The 18,047-nt window shown below is 37.8% G+C and overlaps 1 protein-coding gene across 1 annotated transcript in view; it reads left to right on the top strand.

The window, feature by feature from the left end:
• Positions 1-18,047, top strand: part of DNAH8 (dynein axonemal heavy chain 8) — a gene marked incomplete at its 3' end in the record, with an annotated part of 330,699 nt that overhangs the window by 42,987 nt on the left and 269,665 nt on the right. Inside the window, exons 13-18 of the mRNA XM_082847518.1 lie at positions 1,453-1,650; positions 5,882-5,958; positions 7,270-7,369; positions 8,984-9,103; positions 10,510-10,645; positions 14,008-14,195. Of these exons, the coding sequence (XP_082703644.1) occupies positions 1,453-1,650; positions 5,882-5,958; positions 7,270-7,369; positions 8,984-9,103; positions 10,510-10,645; positions 14,008-14,195 (819 nt within the window). The remainder of the gene's footprint in view (positions 1-1,452; positions 1,651-5,881; positions 5,959-7,269; positions 7,370-8,983; positions 9,104-10,509; positions 10,646-14,007; positions 14,196-18,047) is intronic.

Consider the following 18,047-nt stretch of genomic DNA (forward strand, 5'->3'; position numbering starts at 1 on the left):
ACTTCATGCCACAAAGGCTCAGCAGTCAGAGCCAACGCAGCACTCCCTAGGGGCCTTACTTGAAGTGCATCCTGGTTACTAGGTTATTCCAACTCCCCTGTGCTAAGAATTCCTTGGCTGACTGGCATCTCTCCCAGGTGTAATTGGTGGATGTTGGTGTCCAGATTCTTAAAGGTGGGGCATAATAGTTACCCTGAAATGTGGCCAGAATTTTTATAATCCTCTAGAGGTGGTTACTGAACTGCCTTGATGGGCTTCCCCTGCTGAGTGGGGCACAGCAGGGACCACTGTGGGACTACCCCTATGAGCTCTTAAATAGTTGAAGAGGAGAGACAGAAGGGCAGGCTAAGCCAGAGCCTGTTAGGGAAAGCTCAGATCCAGATGTCAGGATGACCAAGTACGAAAGTCAAAGGACAGATAGGATTGAGCTTGGGGTTGGAGAACCAAGACCTCAGAGTTGGGCAGAGATGTTGGGGATCTTTAAGGAACAAGTGAGGAGGAAAGTGCTAGTGTGTCAGCTTAGGGTGCCTGAAATGCATCTTTTTTAGTAGATGGAGACTTGGTGCATTGAGTGTTAGTCTGCCCTAAAGAACCAGAATTGTGTATAATATCCCTTGTTTCTTCTTCCTGTTCCTGCCATGTAAATTTTGGTGAATATTGGTTTCCCAATATTGATGAATTTGGTTTCCCAGAGCTCTGTCTTTAGTTTTCTTCTCACCCTGAACACTTGTGGGAGAGAAGCGAAGGAGTGGGAAGCTTTGAGGATTGTTTTCCAGAGCAGGAATCAAAATGGGGAATCATTTTGATGAATATTAAGGAACTGAGTAGCCTGTGGACATGAAAGACTTTTTTTTTTTTTGGTGAAGTAGGTGGTGTTGGTACGTTGAGATGGAGCCAGCTGTTTCTGAAATAAAGTTCATTGTGAGGATTTTCCAGGGTTCTTTAGGGGTCAGAAGTGACTACGGTCGTCTTTCAGGATTGTGTGACCTTTCCTTTGCCTGAATGTGGAATTATGCTAGTGTTACATATCAGAACTATGGTGAGGGCCAGAAAAATGGTAACACTTTTGAATCCAGTGATCCAGTGAAATGATTTTCAGAACATTCTCCAGAACAAAATGCTGAAACTATTTAGACATCTGCAAGGGCTTTTACTCACTGTCCCTCACCACCCCACCTCCTCTTGGAAGACAAGGTGATCAGATTCTGAGAAAGGCTCTAAACTCTCTCTACTTATGGCAGAACATCCTCCGTCTTAAATAGTCTAAGGGTAGTAATGACTGGAACAGAAATTTGTCTTCTGTTTTATCTCCTCTGGTTGGTTTTACCTTAAATGATTCTAAAGCCTGTTTATTGGCTTGTTCTTTAAAAATCATTAATTCATTAAGAGTTAATTCTAGGGAAGGGTGCTAATTTCTAACTTTTAAACTAAAGTAACACTTTTCTTTTTAAGATTACAGAAATGATAACTACTGTGCAAACATATTCAGCCTTGAGCAATTCTCCCATAGAGGGAATAGACATTATGGCAATAAAATTCAAAAATATATATCAAGGGGTTAAGACAAAGCAGTATGATATTTTGGATCCAAGAAGGACAGAATTTGACATGGATTACTTAGATTTCACGGCAAAAATCAAGGCTTTAGAGGTAAGTAATTATACATACTTTTGATTTAGTAAAGCTGAAATGTAATCAATAGTACTGAAATTCACATATTTACTATTTATTACAAATTACTCTTGCAAATTGATCAAAAATATTTGCCAGCATGAATAATTTTCTAACCAGCCCACAAAATGTTTTCTTTTTTTTTTTAAATGAAAAATGAGCTTATTCAATAAAAGATATCAGTAACTAACCAGAAGCCCAAAGGGCTTATTGTAGCTGGGTTTATTTTTAATGTGCATTAAAAAATATATTTGATTTTTGTTGTGCCAAGGACTAGTGTCACTTGTCCTGTGTAAGAATTCGTAGGCCTTGTTCTTTGTTCAGTGTGAGAAGATTTGAGAGCAGATTAGGACAATGGAACACTCTTCCCTTGGCACTGCGCTTTATGGCCACATTCTCTCTGCAGCTTAGAGGATGACTCTGAAGAGACCCTCCTCCTGTCTGTCGTAGCTGAAGGGACACCAGAGGGATGAGACTGTAACAGGTTTCTTTCTCACCTTTTGGGCTAATATGACTTCAGTTACTCTCTTACTGAAAACTGTTAACCCAGGTGTAGCCCCAGGGAATGGTCTCCTCTTTGCTGTAGAATGTCTTGGAGACACAGAGAGGGACAAGAATATACCCTGCCCACTTCCTGAGTCTTAAATCCTTGCCAAGAAGGTGAGGAAGATGATATATTTTTTCTCAAGACTCTCTAAAAACTATATTACATGTAATTTGTGCAATATAAATTTAAAAGATCCTAAAATTCTAGCAACAACACTTTTTCTTTTTGACACAAATTTCCTTTCAGTTTTTGAAAGTTAGACTCTGATAGGAAGATATATTTTACTTTTTACTTTTAATGTTTGGTTTTGGGAGTTATATCTTGATAGCAGTGAGAATTTGTGTTTTTTAAAAAACTTATTGCTTAAATTATTTTTATGATTCATTAATAAGATTATATGTTATAAAGCCTTAACTGTGGTCTTAGATACAAGTTTAGCTTTCAGTAAATTTAGAGGCCATATTAAGTTTTTAGTATCTAAAAAGATATGTCAGTGTTTTAACTTTTCTTCCTTTTCCAATGTTTGATTAATGGGTGTAGTATGTATTTGTAGACAGTACCAATATAATCTATAAGTGAAAGTAATTTGTGGAGTGCTTCAGTTCCGTCAGTTGGGCACCAGGAGTTTGGAGTTCACTGCTCGGGATGGTGGGAGTCTTGGAAGAACATTTTTGGCTTCTTATTCCTCCTTAGCGTGGCAAAGAGGTTTCTGAGAGCAGCAGTGTTAGAAAATGACACCTGTTCACGTTGGGTGTCTATAGTGTCATTACACTGCTCTACCGACATGCTAAGAAATCCTAAATCTCCCCAAAAAATGTACTTTGTAAGGGACTTACACTCCTTTCATAAATTCTCTAGGTCAACATCCAATAAATAATGAGCGGCAAATGCAAACCACATATATGATTTTAATTTTTTAGTGGCCACGTGCATAAAAGTAAAAAAAGTAGGTGATGTTAATTTTTTTTTTTTTTTCACTGTAAATGGACTCTCTCTGTCTCTCACATTAAGATGTAAAATGTATTGCTGCTTCCTCTTAAGCATATCTGTCAAAATCAATATCTTCTGGGTATTAAAAAGTATACAGAGTTGAGGGAAGAGTTTCCACTGCACTAAATTTTTAAAATTATATTTACTTACTGAGACTCATTATTTTTTTTTTTTAACATCTTTATTGAAGTATAATTGCTTTACAATGGTATGTTAGTTTCAGCTTCACAACAAAATGAATCAGTTATATATACACATATATTCCCATATCTCTTCCCGCTTGCGTCTCCCTCCCTCCCACCCTCCCTATCCCACCCCTCCAGGCGGTCACAAAGCACCGAGCTGATCTCCCTGTGCTATGCGGCTGCTTCCCACTAGCTATCTACCTTACGTTTGGTAGTGTATATATGTCCATGTCTCTTTATCGCTTTGTCACCGTTTACCCTTCCCCCTCCCCATAGCCTCAAGTCCATTCTCTAGTAAGTCTGTGTCTTTATTCCTGTTTCACCCCTAGGTTTTTCATGACATTTTTTTTTTTTTAAATTCCATATATATGTGTTAGCATACGGTATTTGTCTCTCTCTTTCTGACTTACTTCACTCTGTATGACAGACTCTAGGTCTATCCACCTCATTACAAATAGCTCAATTTCGTCTCTTTTTATGGCTGAGTAATATTCCATTGTATATATGTGCCACATCTTCTTTATCCATTCATCTGATGATGGACACTTAGGTTGTTTCCATCTCTGGGCTATTGTAAATAGAGCTGCAATGAACATTTTGGTACATGACTCTTTTTGAATTATGGTTTTCTCAGGGTATATGCCCAGTAGTGGAATTGCTGGGTCATATGGTAGTTCTATTTGTAGCTTTTTAAGGAACCTCCATACTGTTCTCCACAGTGGCTGTATCAATTTACATTCCCACCAACAGTGTAAGAGGGTTCCCTTTTCTCCACACCCTCTCCAGCATTTATTGTTTCTAGATTTTTTGATGATGGCCATTCTGACTGGTGTGAGATGATATCTCATTGTAGTTTTGATTTGCATTTCTCTCATGATTAGTGATGTTGAGCATTCTTTCATGTGTTTGTTGGCACTCTGTATATCTTCTTTGGAGAAATGTCTATTTAGGTCTTCTGCCCATTTTTGGATTGGGTTGTTTGTTTTTTTGTTATTAAGCTGCATGAGCTGCTTATAAATTTTGGAGATCAATCCTTTGTCAGTTGCTTCATTTGCAAATATTTTCTCCCATTCTGAGGGTTGTCTTTTGGTCTTCTTTATGGTTTCCTTTGCTGCGCAAAAGCTTTTAAGTTTCATTAGGTCCCATTTGTTTACTCTTCTTTTTATTTCCATTTCTCTAGGAGGTGGGTCAAAAAGGACCTTGCTGTGATTTATGTCATAGAGTGTTCTGCCTATGTTTTCCTCTAAGAGTTTGATAGTTTCTGGCCTTACATTTAGGTCTTTAATCCATTTTGAGCTTATTTTTGTGTACGGTGTTAGGGAGTGATCTAATTTCATACTTTTATATGTAGCTGTCCAGTTTTCCCAGCACCACTTATTGAATAGGCTGTCCTTTCTCCACTGTACATTTCTGCCTCCTTTGTCAAAGATAAGGTGACCATATGTGCGTGGGTTTATCTCTGGGCTTTCTATCCTGTTCCATTGATCTATCTTTCTGTTTTTGTGCCAGTACCATACCGTCTTGATAACTGTAGCTTTGTAGTATAGTCTGAAGTCTGGGAGCCTGATTCCTCCAGTTCCTTCTTTCGTTCTCAAGATTGCTTTGGCTATTCGGGGTCTTTTGTGTTTCCATACAAATTGCAAAATTTTTTGTTCTAGTTCTGTGAAAAATGCCAGTGGTAGTTTGATAGGGATTGCATTGAATCTATAGATTGCTTTTGGTAGTAAAGTCATTTTCACAATGTTGATTCTTCCAATCCAAGAACATGGTATATCTCTCCATCTATTTGTATCATCTTTAATTTCTTTCATCAGTGTCTTATAATTTTCTGCATACAGATCTTTTGTCTCCTTAGGTAGGTTTATTCCTAGATATTTTATTCTTTTTGTTGCAATGGTAAATGGGAGTGTTTTCTTGATTTCACTTTCAGATTTTTCATCATTAGTATATAGGAATGCCAGAGATTTCTGTGCATTAATTTTGTATCCTGCCACTTTACCAAATTCATTGATTAGCTCTAGTAGTTTTCTGGTAGCATCTTTAGGGTTCTCTATGTATAGGATCATGTCATCTGCAAACAGTGACAGCTTTACTTCTTCTTTTCCGATTTGGATTCCTTTTATTTCCTTGGTGATGTTAATTTTAATGATATACTTTATTCAACCCAACATATTCAAAATATTATCATTTTAACATGTCACTAATAAAAACCATTATGAGATATTCTTTTTTCATACTGTCTTTGAAGTTTTGTGTGTATTTTACATTTATAGCACATCTCACTTAGAAGTAGTGACATTTTTAAGTGCTCAGTAGAAACATGTGGCCAGTGGCCACCATACCAGACAGTGCAGTTCTAGATGCTTAGATGGTAGATGTATTTAAGGCTCGTATTTTGATTCTGTAGGAGAATCATTCATTGTTGTTAAACAAAACTAATCTTTTCCTTAACTCAAAAAATCATTCAAACATTAATATTGCATTTCAGGTACAAATACAGGCATTTATGAACAGTACTTTTGGAAAAATTTTGTCTTCTCAGCAGGCTCTTCAGCTGCTTCAGAGGTATTTATAATGCATTAAGCAGTATTGTTTCTAGGTGGGATAACTTTATAGCTGAAAATAACAATTTGAAAAAAATTTTGGAAATCTCTCCTATGTAAGCTTTAAAACTTATAAACAGTAATCTCCCAATTACCATTAAATAGACTGGTGAAAATTGAAATATAGTATGATATTTTTCATTTTCAATTTTCATTGCATTTTTTGGTAGCGGAAAATCTTTCAATAAGGAAGTGATTTCACATTTTCCCCCAGCTATGTAATATGTTAAGGTTAATTTCGTAAGTGTTATTGGAAAGGGAACAAATAATGTTTAATTCTGCATACTGAAAGGATTTCTAACAGTGAAATTATCTAAGAATAGTAGGTCCCCAAACTTTCTGTTCTTCCTCCTGAGTGCTTCTGTAGCTGCCTTTCCTTCTAGTCCTGACAGCGGTGCTCCCCTAAAGGGCAGGAAAGCCTGGATTAGAAGGATGGGCTGGACCAGAAGCCGTTTTCTTGCAGCTCAGGAAGGGCTCACTACCCATGTTAGGGACCGTTTTGAAATTCTTCCCTGAGAGCCAGTGGATCTGGGTTTGGGTCTGACTTTGGGTTTGGATCTGACTTTCCCATCTCTCTAATGCTGGATCATACCTGTGAAACCTTACCTCATGAGACCATCATAAGAGTTGAAACAGACATATAATGATTTTGATGAGTGACAGTACTGTACAAACAGATGGCAGTACCATTTTCTTGGCAATTTCTCTGTCTCTGTCTCTCTCTTTTTACCTATGGTATGCTGGTGTCAACTCATTTTATTATCAGAAAGTTATGGTTCTAGTACTTCCTATGCATAACTTAGTCTCTTAGTGGAAGTGACATTTGGCTGACAAAATCATGATATCATTATGCCTATTTGGGATGATGTGAGCAGTAATATTGGCAAGGGGACATTCATTGAGCTCCCCTCCATCTTTGCTAAGCCAGCTCCCCACTCATCTTTTTAATCTCAGTTCAGATGTCACTTTTTTCAAGGAAGTCTTTCTTGACTACCCAGACTTGGCTGGGTTCCCCTGTTACATGCATTTCTGGCACCCTTGTAATTTAAATAATTATTTATGTCACTCCTGACTGATCTCTGCCTTTTCCGTAAGGTAATCATTGGCTCCAAGAGGGCTGGAACCACACCTGTCTTGTCCATCACTGTAACCTAGGGCAATGCATGAGGCCTGGTGTGAATATCTGTCAAATGAGTGAATGGATTTTTAGGATTGCAACAATTAAGTGTGTTTCTCATTTATTTTTACATTATTCACCCTCAATTGCTTTTAGATTCCAAAAACTGAACATTCCCTGTCTTCAATTAGAAATAAACCACACCATTGAGCTTATTCTTCAGTATTATGTGGCTGAACTTGAAGCTATTAAGAAGGCAAGTATCATATTTATAAATAGAATGGTACTCAGTACAAAAATATTCTGGAAGTATTTGCCATCATTATCTTGTGCCAAGCTTATCAGACAAATCCTCTCACTGCTGAGTATCTTTTTTTTTTTGGCGGTACGCGGGCCTCTCTCTGTTGTGACCTCTCCCGCTGCGGAGCACAGGCTCCGGACGCGCAGGCTCAGCGGCCATGGCTCACGGGCCCAGCCGCTCCGCGGCATGCGGGATCCTCCTGGACCGGGGCACGAACCCATGTCCCCTGCATCGGGAGGCGGACTCTCAACCACTACGCCACCAGGAAAGCCCTGCTGAGTATCTTTGATGCTCCTCTCTCTATGGGAGAAGGTGCTGACAGTGTGTGTCCCTGAACAGCCAGATCACACTCCTTTGCTCTTAAGAACTGTCTTTTTATGACAGCATTCATGTATGCATGGGAAAGCCCGTTTAAGTTAATATTTTTGGGTATCAAAATATGGGCTCTGGAGAATATTATGACAGATATAATGTAGCTGTGTGCTCCTGCTTTATTTTTTAATTTTTTTTAAGATAAGAAGTGATTTATTAGAGCATCCCTTGTGGTGTGGTGGCTAAGAATCCGCCTGCCAGTGCAGGGGACACGGGTTCGAGCCCTGGTCCGGGAAGATCCCACATGCCACGGACCATGCATGCAACTAAGCCTGTGTGCCACAGCTACTGAGCCTGTGCTCTAGAGTCCGTGAACCACAACTACTGAGCCCACGTGCCACAACTACTGAAGCCTGCGCGCCTAGAGCCTGTGCTCCGCAACAAGAGAAGCCACTGCAATGAGAAGCCCGCACACCACAACGAAGAGTAGCCCCCGCTCACCGCCACTAGAGAAAGCCCGCACGCAGCAACGAAGACCCAACAGCCAAAAATAAAATAAATAAATTTATAAAAAATAAAAGAAGTGATTTATTAGAATAGGACGCTTGTGAGGCTTACAAGTGGGCGGGCCAGAGGGTGCTGCGCACAGAGAACTTAGTGGGCAACAATTTTATAATTAAAGGAAAAGTTGGGAGGGGGAGAAGACCACCTTCTTCCTCATTTTTTTTTTAATTTTACTTAAAAAAATTTTTTTTTATTGGGGTATAGTTGATTTACAATGTTGTATTAGTTTCAGGTGTACAGCAAAGTGAAACAGTTATACATATACATATATCCACTCTTTTTTTTTCTTGATTCTCTTCCCATATAGGCCACTACAGAGTACTGAGTAGAGTTCCCTGTGCTATACAGCAGGTTCTTATTAGTTATGTATTTTATGTATAGTGGTGTGTATATGTCAACCCCAAGCTCCAGCTTTTGAATACCTCCTTAATATTGGGGATAAAAGGCAGAAAAAAAGTATACATGTAATAGGAAGTAAGGGTTAAGAGAGAATTAAGTGTCGTATATTGTAATCATCATAGTTTTTGAGCCTCAGGTTGATATCTCTGGAGTGCATTTACGTATTTATTGACTACCTCTTGTGTATAAAACATGTGAATAATGGTAAAACATCAATACAAATATAGCTGTATATATTTTTGCCTTTTCCATTGTATTGAATTTCAAACATTAATGCCAGACCTTTAATTACAGCTTTATCATTCTCAAAAAGATGACCCACCTCTTGCTCGCAACATGCCCCCTATAGCAGGAAAGATCCTTTGGGTGAGGCAGCTCTATCACCGGATAAGTGAGCCCATCAACTATTTTTTTGTAAGCCAATAGTTAAATTTACAGTATGTGGATCATGGTGGTTTTTAATACAAGAAATATATTTTATCCTGTAACATTTGTGTCCAGTAAAGTAGCTAGAGCTAATTCTTTTACTGGGCAAAGGAAATTTAGTTTACAAATATGCTTGAGAGAGACTAAGCCATTTCTTTCATGTTTGGTAGATAATCCCATTTAATTATAGTTAATCTCTAAGGGGATGAATCTTAAAAACTTATGACGCTTAATAAACAGGACACTCTCTTTTGTAAAATAATTGTTTTGAAAATAATAGAACACAGACCTAGTACTGAAACTTACTTCTATATGCGGACGAATAGGTCACTGATACACATTAGTGAAGGTTAGGATGCACTCAGAGTATATTCCTGTGTATTGGACTGAGACCAAGAGCAGAGTAAAATAGAGTACATTCATCCTCTGTGTCCTTAAGACTATTAGATTTCTGAAAAACACCGGGATAGTCTTAAGCCTTGTTGGCATTCTGAAATTGCCAGTTTGTTTTCTCTTTCTCTCTTTTTTTTTTTTGTTGTTTTCTGTTTGTTTTGCTTTATTTGCTTTGTTTTTTAAAAAGACAGAGTAGCAAAGCAGAGTTGGTTTGCCTGGTGTTATGTCTTAGGCCTAAACGTGGAACAAAATAGCTACAAAACAACAGTCCTGCAAATAATTTTATTATTTAAGCATTATCAAATATTAAGTTTTTGTTGTTTGCGTTTGGCTGCTATCATTTATTTTATTGTTATCAATATTAAAAAAAAAGTAAAACGATGACCTTAGACAAGAGGCCAGGATGGGGACTGAATTGTTTATTGACTTTATAGTGACAGAGCAGAGATTGTCCTGTTTTTGGTAATGTGTGAATCAAAACAAAAAAATGTTCAATTTCTTCATAAAGAAATTTGGTTTCTGTTCTTTGATGTACATTTACTTTTTTTTTTTTTTTTTTAAATTTGGAGAGGAGGGTGGGAGAGGGAGGGAGGGAGGGAATCTATACTTACTTCTTTTTTTGGTGCTGAATTTAGGAATTTGCCCTGATAGTCACAGTTCAAGGAAAATCAGTTCATTGTATCTTGCCCAGAAAAGTAGGGAGGGAACAGAGCATTGGAGGTGGAGACTTTCAGTGCCTGGGACCGGCTGTAGGCCTAGAGACCTCTCTTTTTAAATCCTTTATTTCCTTTTCCAGTTTCCCCTTTCTACTGATCAGGTTTCCCTACTTCCATCTGTAGCTTGTCTGGCCTTCCTCATCTCTGATTTTTGTCTGAGGTAAAATCTAAATGGGTAGTATCATTATTTGATGTCATTTAAAATGTAAATAGCTTTACGGTTTGGGTAAGAAAGCAATCAGCAGACTTTTAAAAATAAATCTTTGTTTTTCCCTTAAAAAACAGAAAAACTCGGAAATTTTGTCAAGTGCGGAAGGCAAAGCTGTCATTCGTCAGTATAATAAAATTTCCTACGTTCTGGTGGAATTTGAGGTGGTCTATCATACAGCCTGGATCAAAGAGATCTCGCAGTTACAGTATGGTGTGTGTAAGACTGCAGTGACACTACAGAGCGGGTGTTAGGAGATTTTGAATGAGTTTGTGGTTCCGGAGAATTTTTACATCTTTTTTATATAACTGTATGATGGTTAAATTTAGATTTGGAGAGGATACAATTATTTATTTCTTTACAGTTAATAATATTCTGATTTTATAAGCAGAAATTGTCATGAGCTTAAAGTTGATATACTAAGATTATGACTTTATCCTGAAAAATAGTATTTAAAAGTAAATAACAAGACTCCTTATTGATATTTCTCCATCTATTTGGGAAGGTTTTATATCCAGTTTTATCATGCTATAGATTCAAATCACAGTCCTAATCAGAGGAAAAGGAATTGCAGCTTGCTTGTCTTCCTTCCTTTCTCCCTCTCTCCTCCTTTCCTCCCTTCCTTCCTTCTTCCCTCCCTTCCTTTTTTCCCCTCCTCTCTTCCTCCCTCCCTCCCTTTCTTTCTCTTCCTGTAACTGAATTTAACTTCAGTTCTGATCTCCATTAAATTAAGAGTATTAGGGCTGTGTTCAAGTACCTCTGAGGGGTGCCAAGGTGTTGGGAAGAGTTAAGTGTGAGGTGCGGGGGTGGATGGTTTTAAGCCATCATCCATCTATGCTGGCATCACCTGGGATGTTGTTGTTATTGTGTGGGCTCAGTTGTTGGTCAGCTCAGGTTCCTGCTTTGTCTCATATTTACCTTAATCTCTTATTCGTAACCTTGGTGGAACCCTGACTGTGTCCCCGGGTAGGAAAGTTTCTCCCTCCCACGCCAGGATCTCCACTTCAGCAGAGCACAGAATTGCAGGCATAGGAAGCACAAATTCGGAGGTCGGCTCACTGGGAGTGATGGTGAAAGGGGCCACTCCTAGTTCTGACTCTTGGTTCCAGACCCATGTACTTTAGTTGTTGGGGACACAGCACTATATACAGGCCATTGATCCACTGCATGATTGCATCCTGGAGGACAGGGCTTCAACCCTGCAGGATGTCTTCCCACCTGGCACCTTAGTTAAGCCTTAAATACACCACTTCTATCAGGCGAGCTGTGTCTGGGTAATGCACGTGGTAGGGCCCTATGGATCCTAATGAAAACCTGCTAATGGAGCAACGGTCTCAGAAGAGCATTAAAAGAAGGTTATAATTCACATTATAGAAGAGAGCAAAGAGCATTTTTCGCAATTGAAATATGGAGCAGGTACTGTTTTGCTTCTACAATACTATGCACTTTTCTAAATTATTTTTGTCCTGCTGATTTTCCCTCTTATCTGCACACATTCCATAAAAAGTTCAACAATCCCCTGATCTATAAAGCCCTTCTTTATTCTTCCTGGCTGATAATAATGTCTTCCTCCTCCAGAGGCCCCCCCACACTTTATCATGACATTTGTTGCTTTATAGATCTGTCTTATCTCCCCTACACATTCCAGGAATACTCTCTGTGTCTGTTTCCTCTTTGTGTCCTTTCAATAACAGTCATAGTTAACATTTATATAATATTTATCATATGCCAGGCTGTGTCTAAGCACTTTACATATACAACCTCCTTTGATTCTCATGGCAACCCTCTGAGGAATTATTATTATCCTCATTTTACAGATGAGGAAACTGAGGTACTGAGAAGTTAAGTAACTTGCCCAAGATCACAGAGCTAGGAAGTGGCAGGACCAGGATTCAAACATGCCTTTCATGTGAACACAGGCTAGTGGAAATGAATTGCTCTGGAAGGCTTCTTGTTGTTATATTGATGTAACTATACTTAACCATATAGAAACTTGGAATAATAATTGGAGAACTAGTATTGGCCTCCTTTTGATTTGCTGTATAAAGTTTCTCTAATGATGATTCACATAGAATGTTCACTCAGTCCTGGAGCAGACTTCCTGGCTGTCATTTTTTTTTTGAAGATATTGGGGGTAGGAGTTTATTAATTAATTTATTTATTTTTGCTGTGTTGGGTCTTCGTTTCTGTGCGAGGGCTTTCTCTAGTTGTGGCAAGCGGGGGCCACTCTTCATCGCGGTGCGCGGGCCTCTCACTATCGCGGCCTCTCTTGTTGCGGAGCACAGGCTCCAGACGCGCAGGCTCAGTAACTGTGGCTCACGGGCCTAGTTGCTCCGTGGCATGTGGGATCCTCTCAGACCAGGGCTCGAACCCGTGTCCCCTGCATTACCAGGCAGATTCTCAACCACTGCGCCACCAGGGAAGCCCTGGCTGTCATTATTATTAGTGGTCTTGCTGACCATTTTGTCCTGTCAAGGAAACTCAGAACTGCCTTGAGGAACACAAATTTCATTACTGGAATGTCCCAACGTTATTTTGGAATTTACTTGGGAGGATAAATGATTTCTAGCCAAATTTTAAAAAGATTCCAAATGAATTGGGTAAAGTTTTTAGTTGAAATCTTCATGAAACCAGCATCATTAAGAATCATATCAAGACTAATTTTATTTGTTGAGTAAAAGTCAACTAACTTCAAAGAGAGATACAGTCTATTTTGCTTTACTAGAAATTTGATGCGGCCATAGTCTGTGAAGTAATGTGAGGCTTGGAAGATACATGTCCAATTCTCATGTTTTCAGTGTTTGTTAATATAAAATGCAACTCAAGCTGGCACATACTAGTCTATAAGTGTGTTATTATTATGCCTCTAGAAGTAATTCATGTTAGGATAACAAATGATCCAAGGCTATTCAGCATGAACCATTTGGGATTATGTATTTCAATTCTCAATAAAAAACATATCTGAAAGTGCCTATTTATATGAGTGATGTTCATGTAGTAACTCAGGTGTAGGCTAAAAAATATCTTCCTCTACATGCTAGGAGTTCACAACTCAATGGTGTTTAATAAATATTTCTTACTGATACTGAGCCTAGTTATTGATTTAAGTCAGACAAACCTCCTTAAAGAAGCCACTTTGGAGTTAGGTGTAGAAAAGTGTTTGAAATCTATGAAGTGTGTCGTATTTTGTAGTTGGACACATCTTCCAGTTCTCTCTCCCAGGGGTTAAATCACAATCCATAAAAATAAACTGACATTGTATTACAGCCCTTTTAGATCACTCAGAAAAGTATCGCAGTTCATAGCACAAAGGCTAACCATTCTTGGTCCATTTTTATGCCTCTCTGGATCTGATTTTATAGTTTGCAGATACTCTGCATTCGTTTATCTAAGTTTTGAGCACTGACTGTGTATCAGATACTGTGCCTTAGCACCTGGGATATCCAAAACTATTGTTCTATTCTTAAGAAGTCAGTAGTTCAATGGTGAAGACAGGCATGTAAACAGGGCTGGAAGCAGAAATCTAGAATAACAGAAATCTAGAATAAGTTATGTCAATAATTGTTTATTTGTAGCTTTGCAAGCCACACTTTTTGTGCGACATCCAGAAACAGGGAAGTTGCTGGTTAATTTTGATCCCAAAATTTTGGAAGTTGTTCGGGAAACTAAATGCATGATAAAAATGAAGCTGGATGTACCAGAACAGGCAAAGAGATTGCTAAAATTGGAAAGTAAATTGAAAGGAGATAAATTGTACTTGCAGGTAAGATGGATTCTATTTTCTAGTGATTTTGAAAGAGTTTTTTTTTTTTGTATTTTTTTTTTAAAGAAAAAGATACCTTTGCAGTTGTGCTAATGCAGCATTGGGGAGAAATTTGTTATTATGTTGATTCTTTTAATTTTTTCAGCTTTATTGAGGGTTAATTGACAAATAAAATTGTAAGATAATTAAAGTGTACATTGTGATGATTTGATATACATATATATTGTGAAAGGATTCCTTCCATCTAGTCAGTTAACTAACACATCCATCACTATATATATATTGGTGAGAACATTTAAGTTCTACTCTCTTAGCAGATTTCAATTGTACGATAACGGTGTTATCAACTAGTCACCATGTTATACATTAGATTCTCATATCTTATTTGTCTTATAGCTGAAAGTTTGTACCTTTTTACTAATACCTCCCTATTTCCCCTGCCCCTGACAACTACTTTTCTACTCTGTGTTGGATTTTTTAGATTCCACATATAAGTGATATTATACAGTTTGTCTTCCTCTGTCTGACTTACTTCACTTAGCACAATGCCCTCAAGGTCCATCCATGTTGTCACAAATGCAGGATGTCCTTCTTTCTCATGGTTGAATAATATTCCATTGTGTATATATCACCTCTTTATCCCTTCATCCATTGATGGATGGTTGTTTCCATATTTTGGCTATTGTGAATAATGCTGCAATGAACATTGGAGTGCATATATATTTTCAAATTAGTATTTTTATATTCTTTGGATAAAATCCCAGAAGTGGAATTGCTGGATCATATGGTAGTTCTCCTTTAGTTTCTTGAGGTACCTCCATACTGTTTTCCATAATGGTTGCACCAATTTACATTCCTGCCAACAGTGCCTGAGGGTTCCTTACTCTCCACATCCTCACTAGCATTTGTTATTTGTTATCTTTTTTTTGATAATAGCTATTCTGATAGTTGTGAGGTGGTATCTCACTATAGTTTTGATTAGTGAAGGTGAACAATTTTTAATGTTCCTATTGGCCATTTTTATGTCTTCTTCAGAAAAATGTCTATTCAGTTCCTTTGCCCATGTTTTAACTGGATTGTTTGCTATTGAGTTTTGTGAGTTCTTTATGTATTTGGATATTAATCCCTTATCACATATATGATTTGTAAGTATTTTACCATAGGTTGTCTTTTCATTTAGTTGACGAAAACAAAATGAGGAAGTTTTTTAGTTTGATGTAGTCTCACTCATTTATTTTTGCTTTTGCTGCTTGTGCTTTTGGTGTTAAATCCAAAAAAATCATGGCCAATACTGATGTCAAGAAGTTTACCCCCTATGTTTACTTCTAGGAGTTTTATGGTTTCGGGTCTTAAATTTAAGGCTTTAATCCATTTTGAGTTTATTTTTGTGTACAGTATAAGGTAGAGGTCCAGTTTCATTCTTTTGCATGTGGCTGTCCAGTTTTCCCAATATCATTTACTGAAGAGATTGTCCTTTCACCATTGAATATTTTTGACTTAGTATACTCTTGGTTGTTTGTAAATGAATTGACCATATATGCATGGGTTTATTTCTGGGCTCTATTCTGTTCCATTGTCGATTCTTGTTAGCATTAAAATACTGACATGCAAACAAAAGGGAAGGAAGTGAAAGGATTATCAGGAATCAGATTTAGACTTATGGATAACGACAATGATGAAGAGTGAGTTTAAAAAATTCTTAATATTATAATTTTATAGATTAAGTGCATTATATTTTATAATATGTTTAATGATACTAGTAAGATATAAATTAATGAAGTAGTATGACTGTAAAATGACGTGAGTGGAAAGTGATTTTCAACATTGTGGTGTAAAATGGAGCAACAACAAAAAAGATCAGAGTATTAGAATAGAGATTCTCAAAACCATTTTTTAAAAATAACAAGCTTATTGAGATATAATTCACATACCGTACAATTTATCCATTTTAAGTGTACAATTTAATGGTGTTAGTATATTCACACACTTGCACAATCACCATCAATTTTAGAACATTTTCATCATTCCCAAAGGAAACCCCATATCCATTAGCAGTCACTTCCCATGTTCCCCCAAGTCTTTCTACATCTTCCCCTGGCAACCACTAATCTACTTACTGTCTCTATGGATTTGCCTATTCTGGGCATTTCATACAAATGGAATCATTCAATATGTGGTGTTTTGTGATTCGCTTCTTTAACCTAGCACAATATTTTCAAAGTTCATTCATATTGTTCCATGGATCAGTACCTTATTCTTTTTTATGGCTAAATAATATTCCATTGTGTGGTTATACCACATTTTAGGCATCCATTCATCAGTTGATGGACATCTGGGTTATTTTCACTTTTTTGCATTATGAGTTATGCTGCTGTGAACATTTGTATACAAGCTTTTGGGTGGACATATGTTTTCATTCTCTTAGGAATATGAACTAGGTGTGAAATTGCTGAGTTTCATTAACTTCGTAACTCAATGTTTAACCTTTTGAATAACTGACACACTCTGTTTTCCAAAAAGGCTGCATGCATTATTTTATATGTGCACCAGCAGTGGATGATGGTTCCACTTTCTCCACATCCTTGCCAACACTTGTTACTGTCTGTCTTTTTCATTTAAACATCATTTGGATGTGAAGTGGTATTTCCATGGGTTTTGATTTGCATTTCTTCATGGCTGTTGATGTTGAGGATGTTTTCATGTGCATATTGGCCATTTGTAGATCTTTGGCGGAGTGTCTATTCGAATCGCTACCCATTTATTTATTTGTCTTTTTTATTATTGAATTGTGAGAATTCATTATACATTCAAATCCTTTATGAGATATATGATTTGCAGATATTTTCTTCTGTTCTGTGGGTTTTTTCATTTCTTTTTTTTTTATAAGCCAAGCAAATTAAGAATGGTTTTTATTTTAAAAATATTTATTTATTTATTTGGTTACACTGGGTCTTAGTTGCAGCAGGTGGGCTCCTTAGTTGCGGCTCCAGGCCTTCTTAGTTGCGGCTCACTGGCTCCTTAGTTGCAGCTTGCCAGCTTCTTAGCTGTGGTATGCAGACTCCTTATTTGTGGCATGCAAACTCTTAGTTGCGGCCTACATGTGGGATCTAGTTCTCTGACCAGGGATCAAACCCGGGCCCCCTGCATTGGGAGTGCAGAGTCTTATCCACTGCGCTGGGAAAAGAGGGAAGTCCCCTCTTTTCATTTTCTTGATAGTATCCTTTGAAGCACAAGCATTTTAAAATTTTGATGAAGTCCAATTTATCTACTTTATCTTTTGTCCCTTGTGATTTTAGTGTCATTTCTAAGAAATCATTGCTGAATCCAAGGTCACAAAGATGTATGCATATGCTTTGTTCTAGGAGTTTAATAGTTTTAGCTCTTACCAAAATATTATATACATATATATACACACACACATATATATATTTAAAAACCTGGACTTCCCTGGTGGCGTAGTGGTTAAGAATCCGCCTGCCAATGCAGGGGACATGGGTTTGATCCCTGGTCCAGGAAGATCCCACATGCTGCGGAGCAACTAAGCCCGTGCACCATAACTACTGAGCCTGCACTCTAGAGCTCGCGAGCCACGACTACTGAAACCCGCACACCTAGAGCCCATGCTCCGCAACAAGAGAAGCCACCTCAATGAGAAGCCTGTGCACCGTAACGAAGAGTAGCCCCTGCTCACCACAGCTAGAGAAAGCCCACATGCAGCAAGGAAGACCCAATGCAGCCAGTAAATAGATAAATAAATGTTCCTTTAAAAAACCTCAGAGGAACGTTGGCATTGTGAAAACTTGGCTTCAGCATCTAAAGCCCTAGGTTTTCGTACTGGTTAGTTGCAACTTT

Source organism: Leucopleurus acutus (genome assembly GCF_964270905.1).
Source record: "Leucopleurus acutus genome assembly, chromosome: 10".
Taxonomy (NCBI): domain Eukaryota; kingdom Metazoa; phylum Chordata; class Mammalia; order Artiodactyla; family Delphinidae; genus Leucopleurus; species Leucopleurus acutus.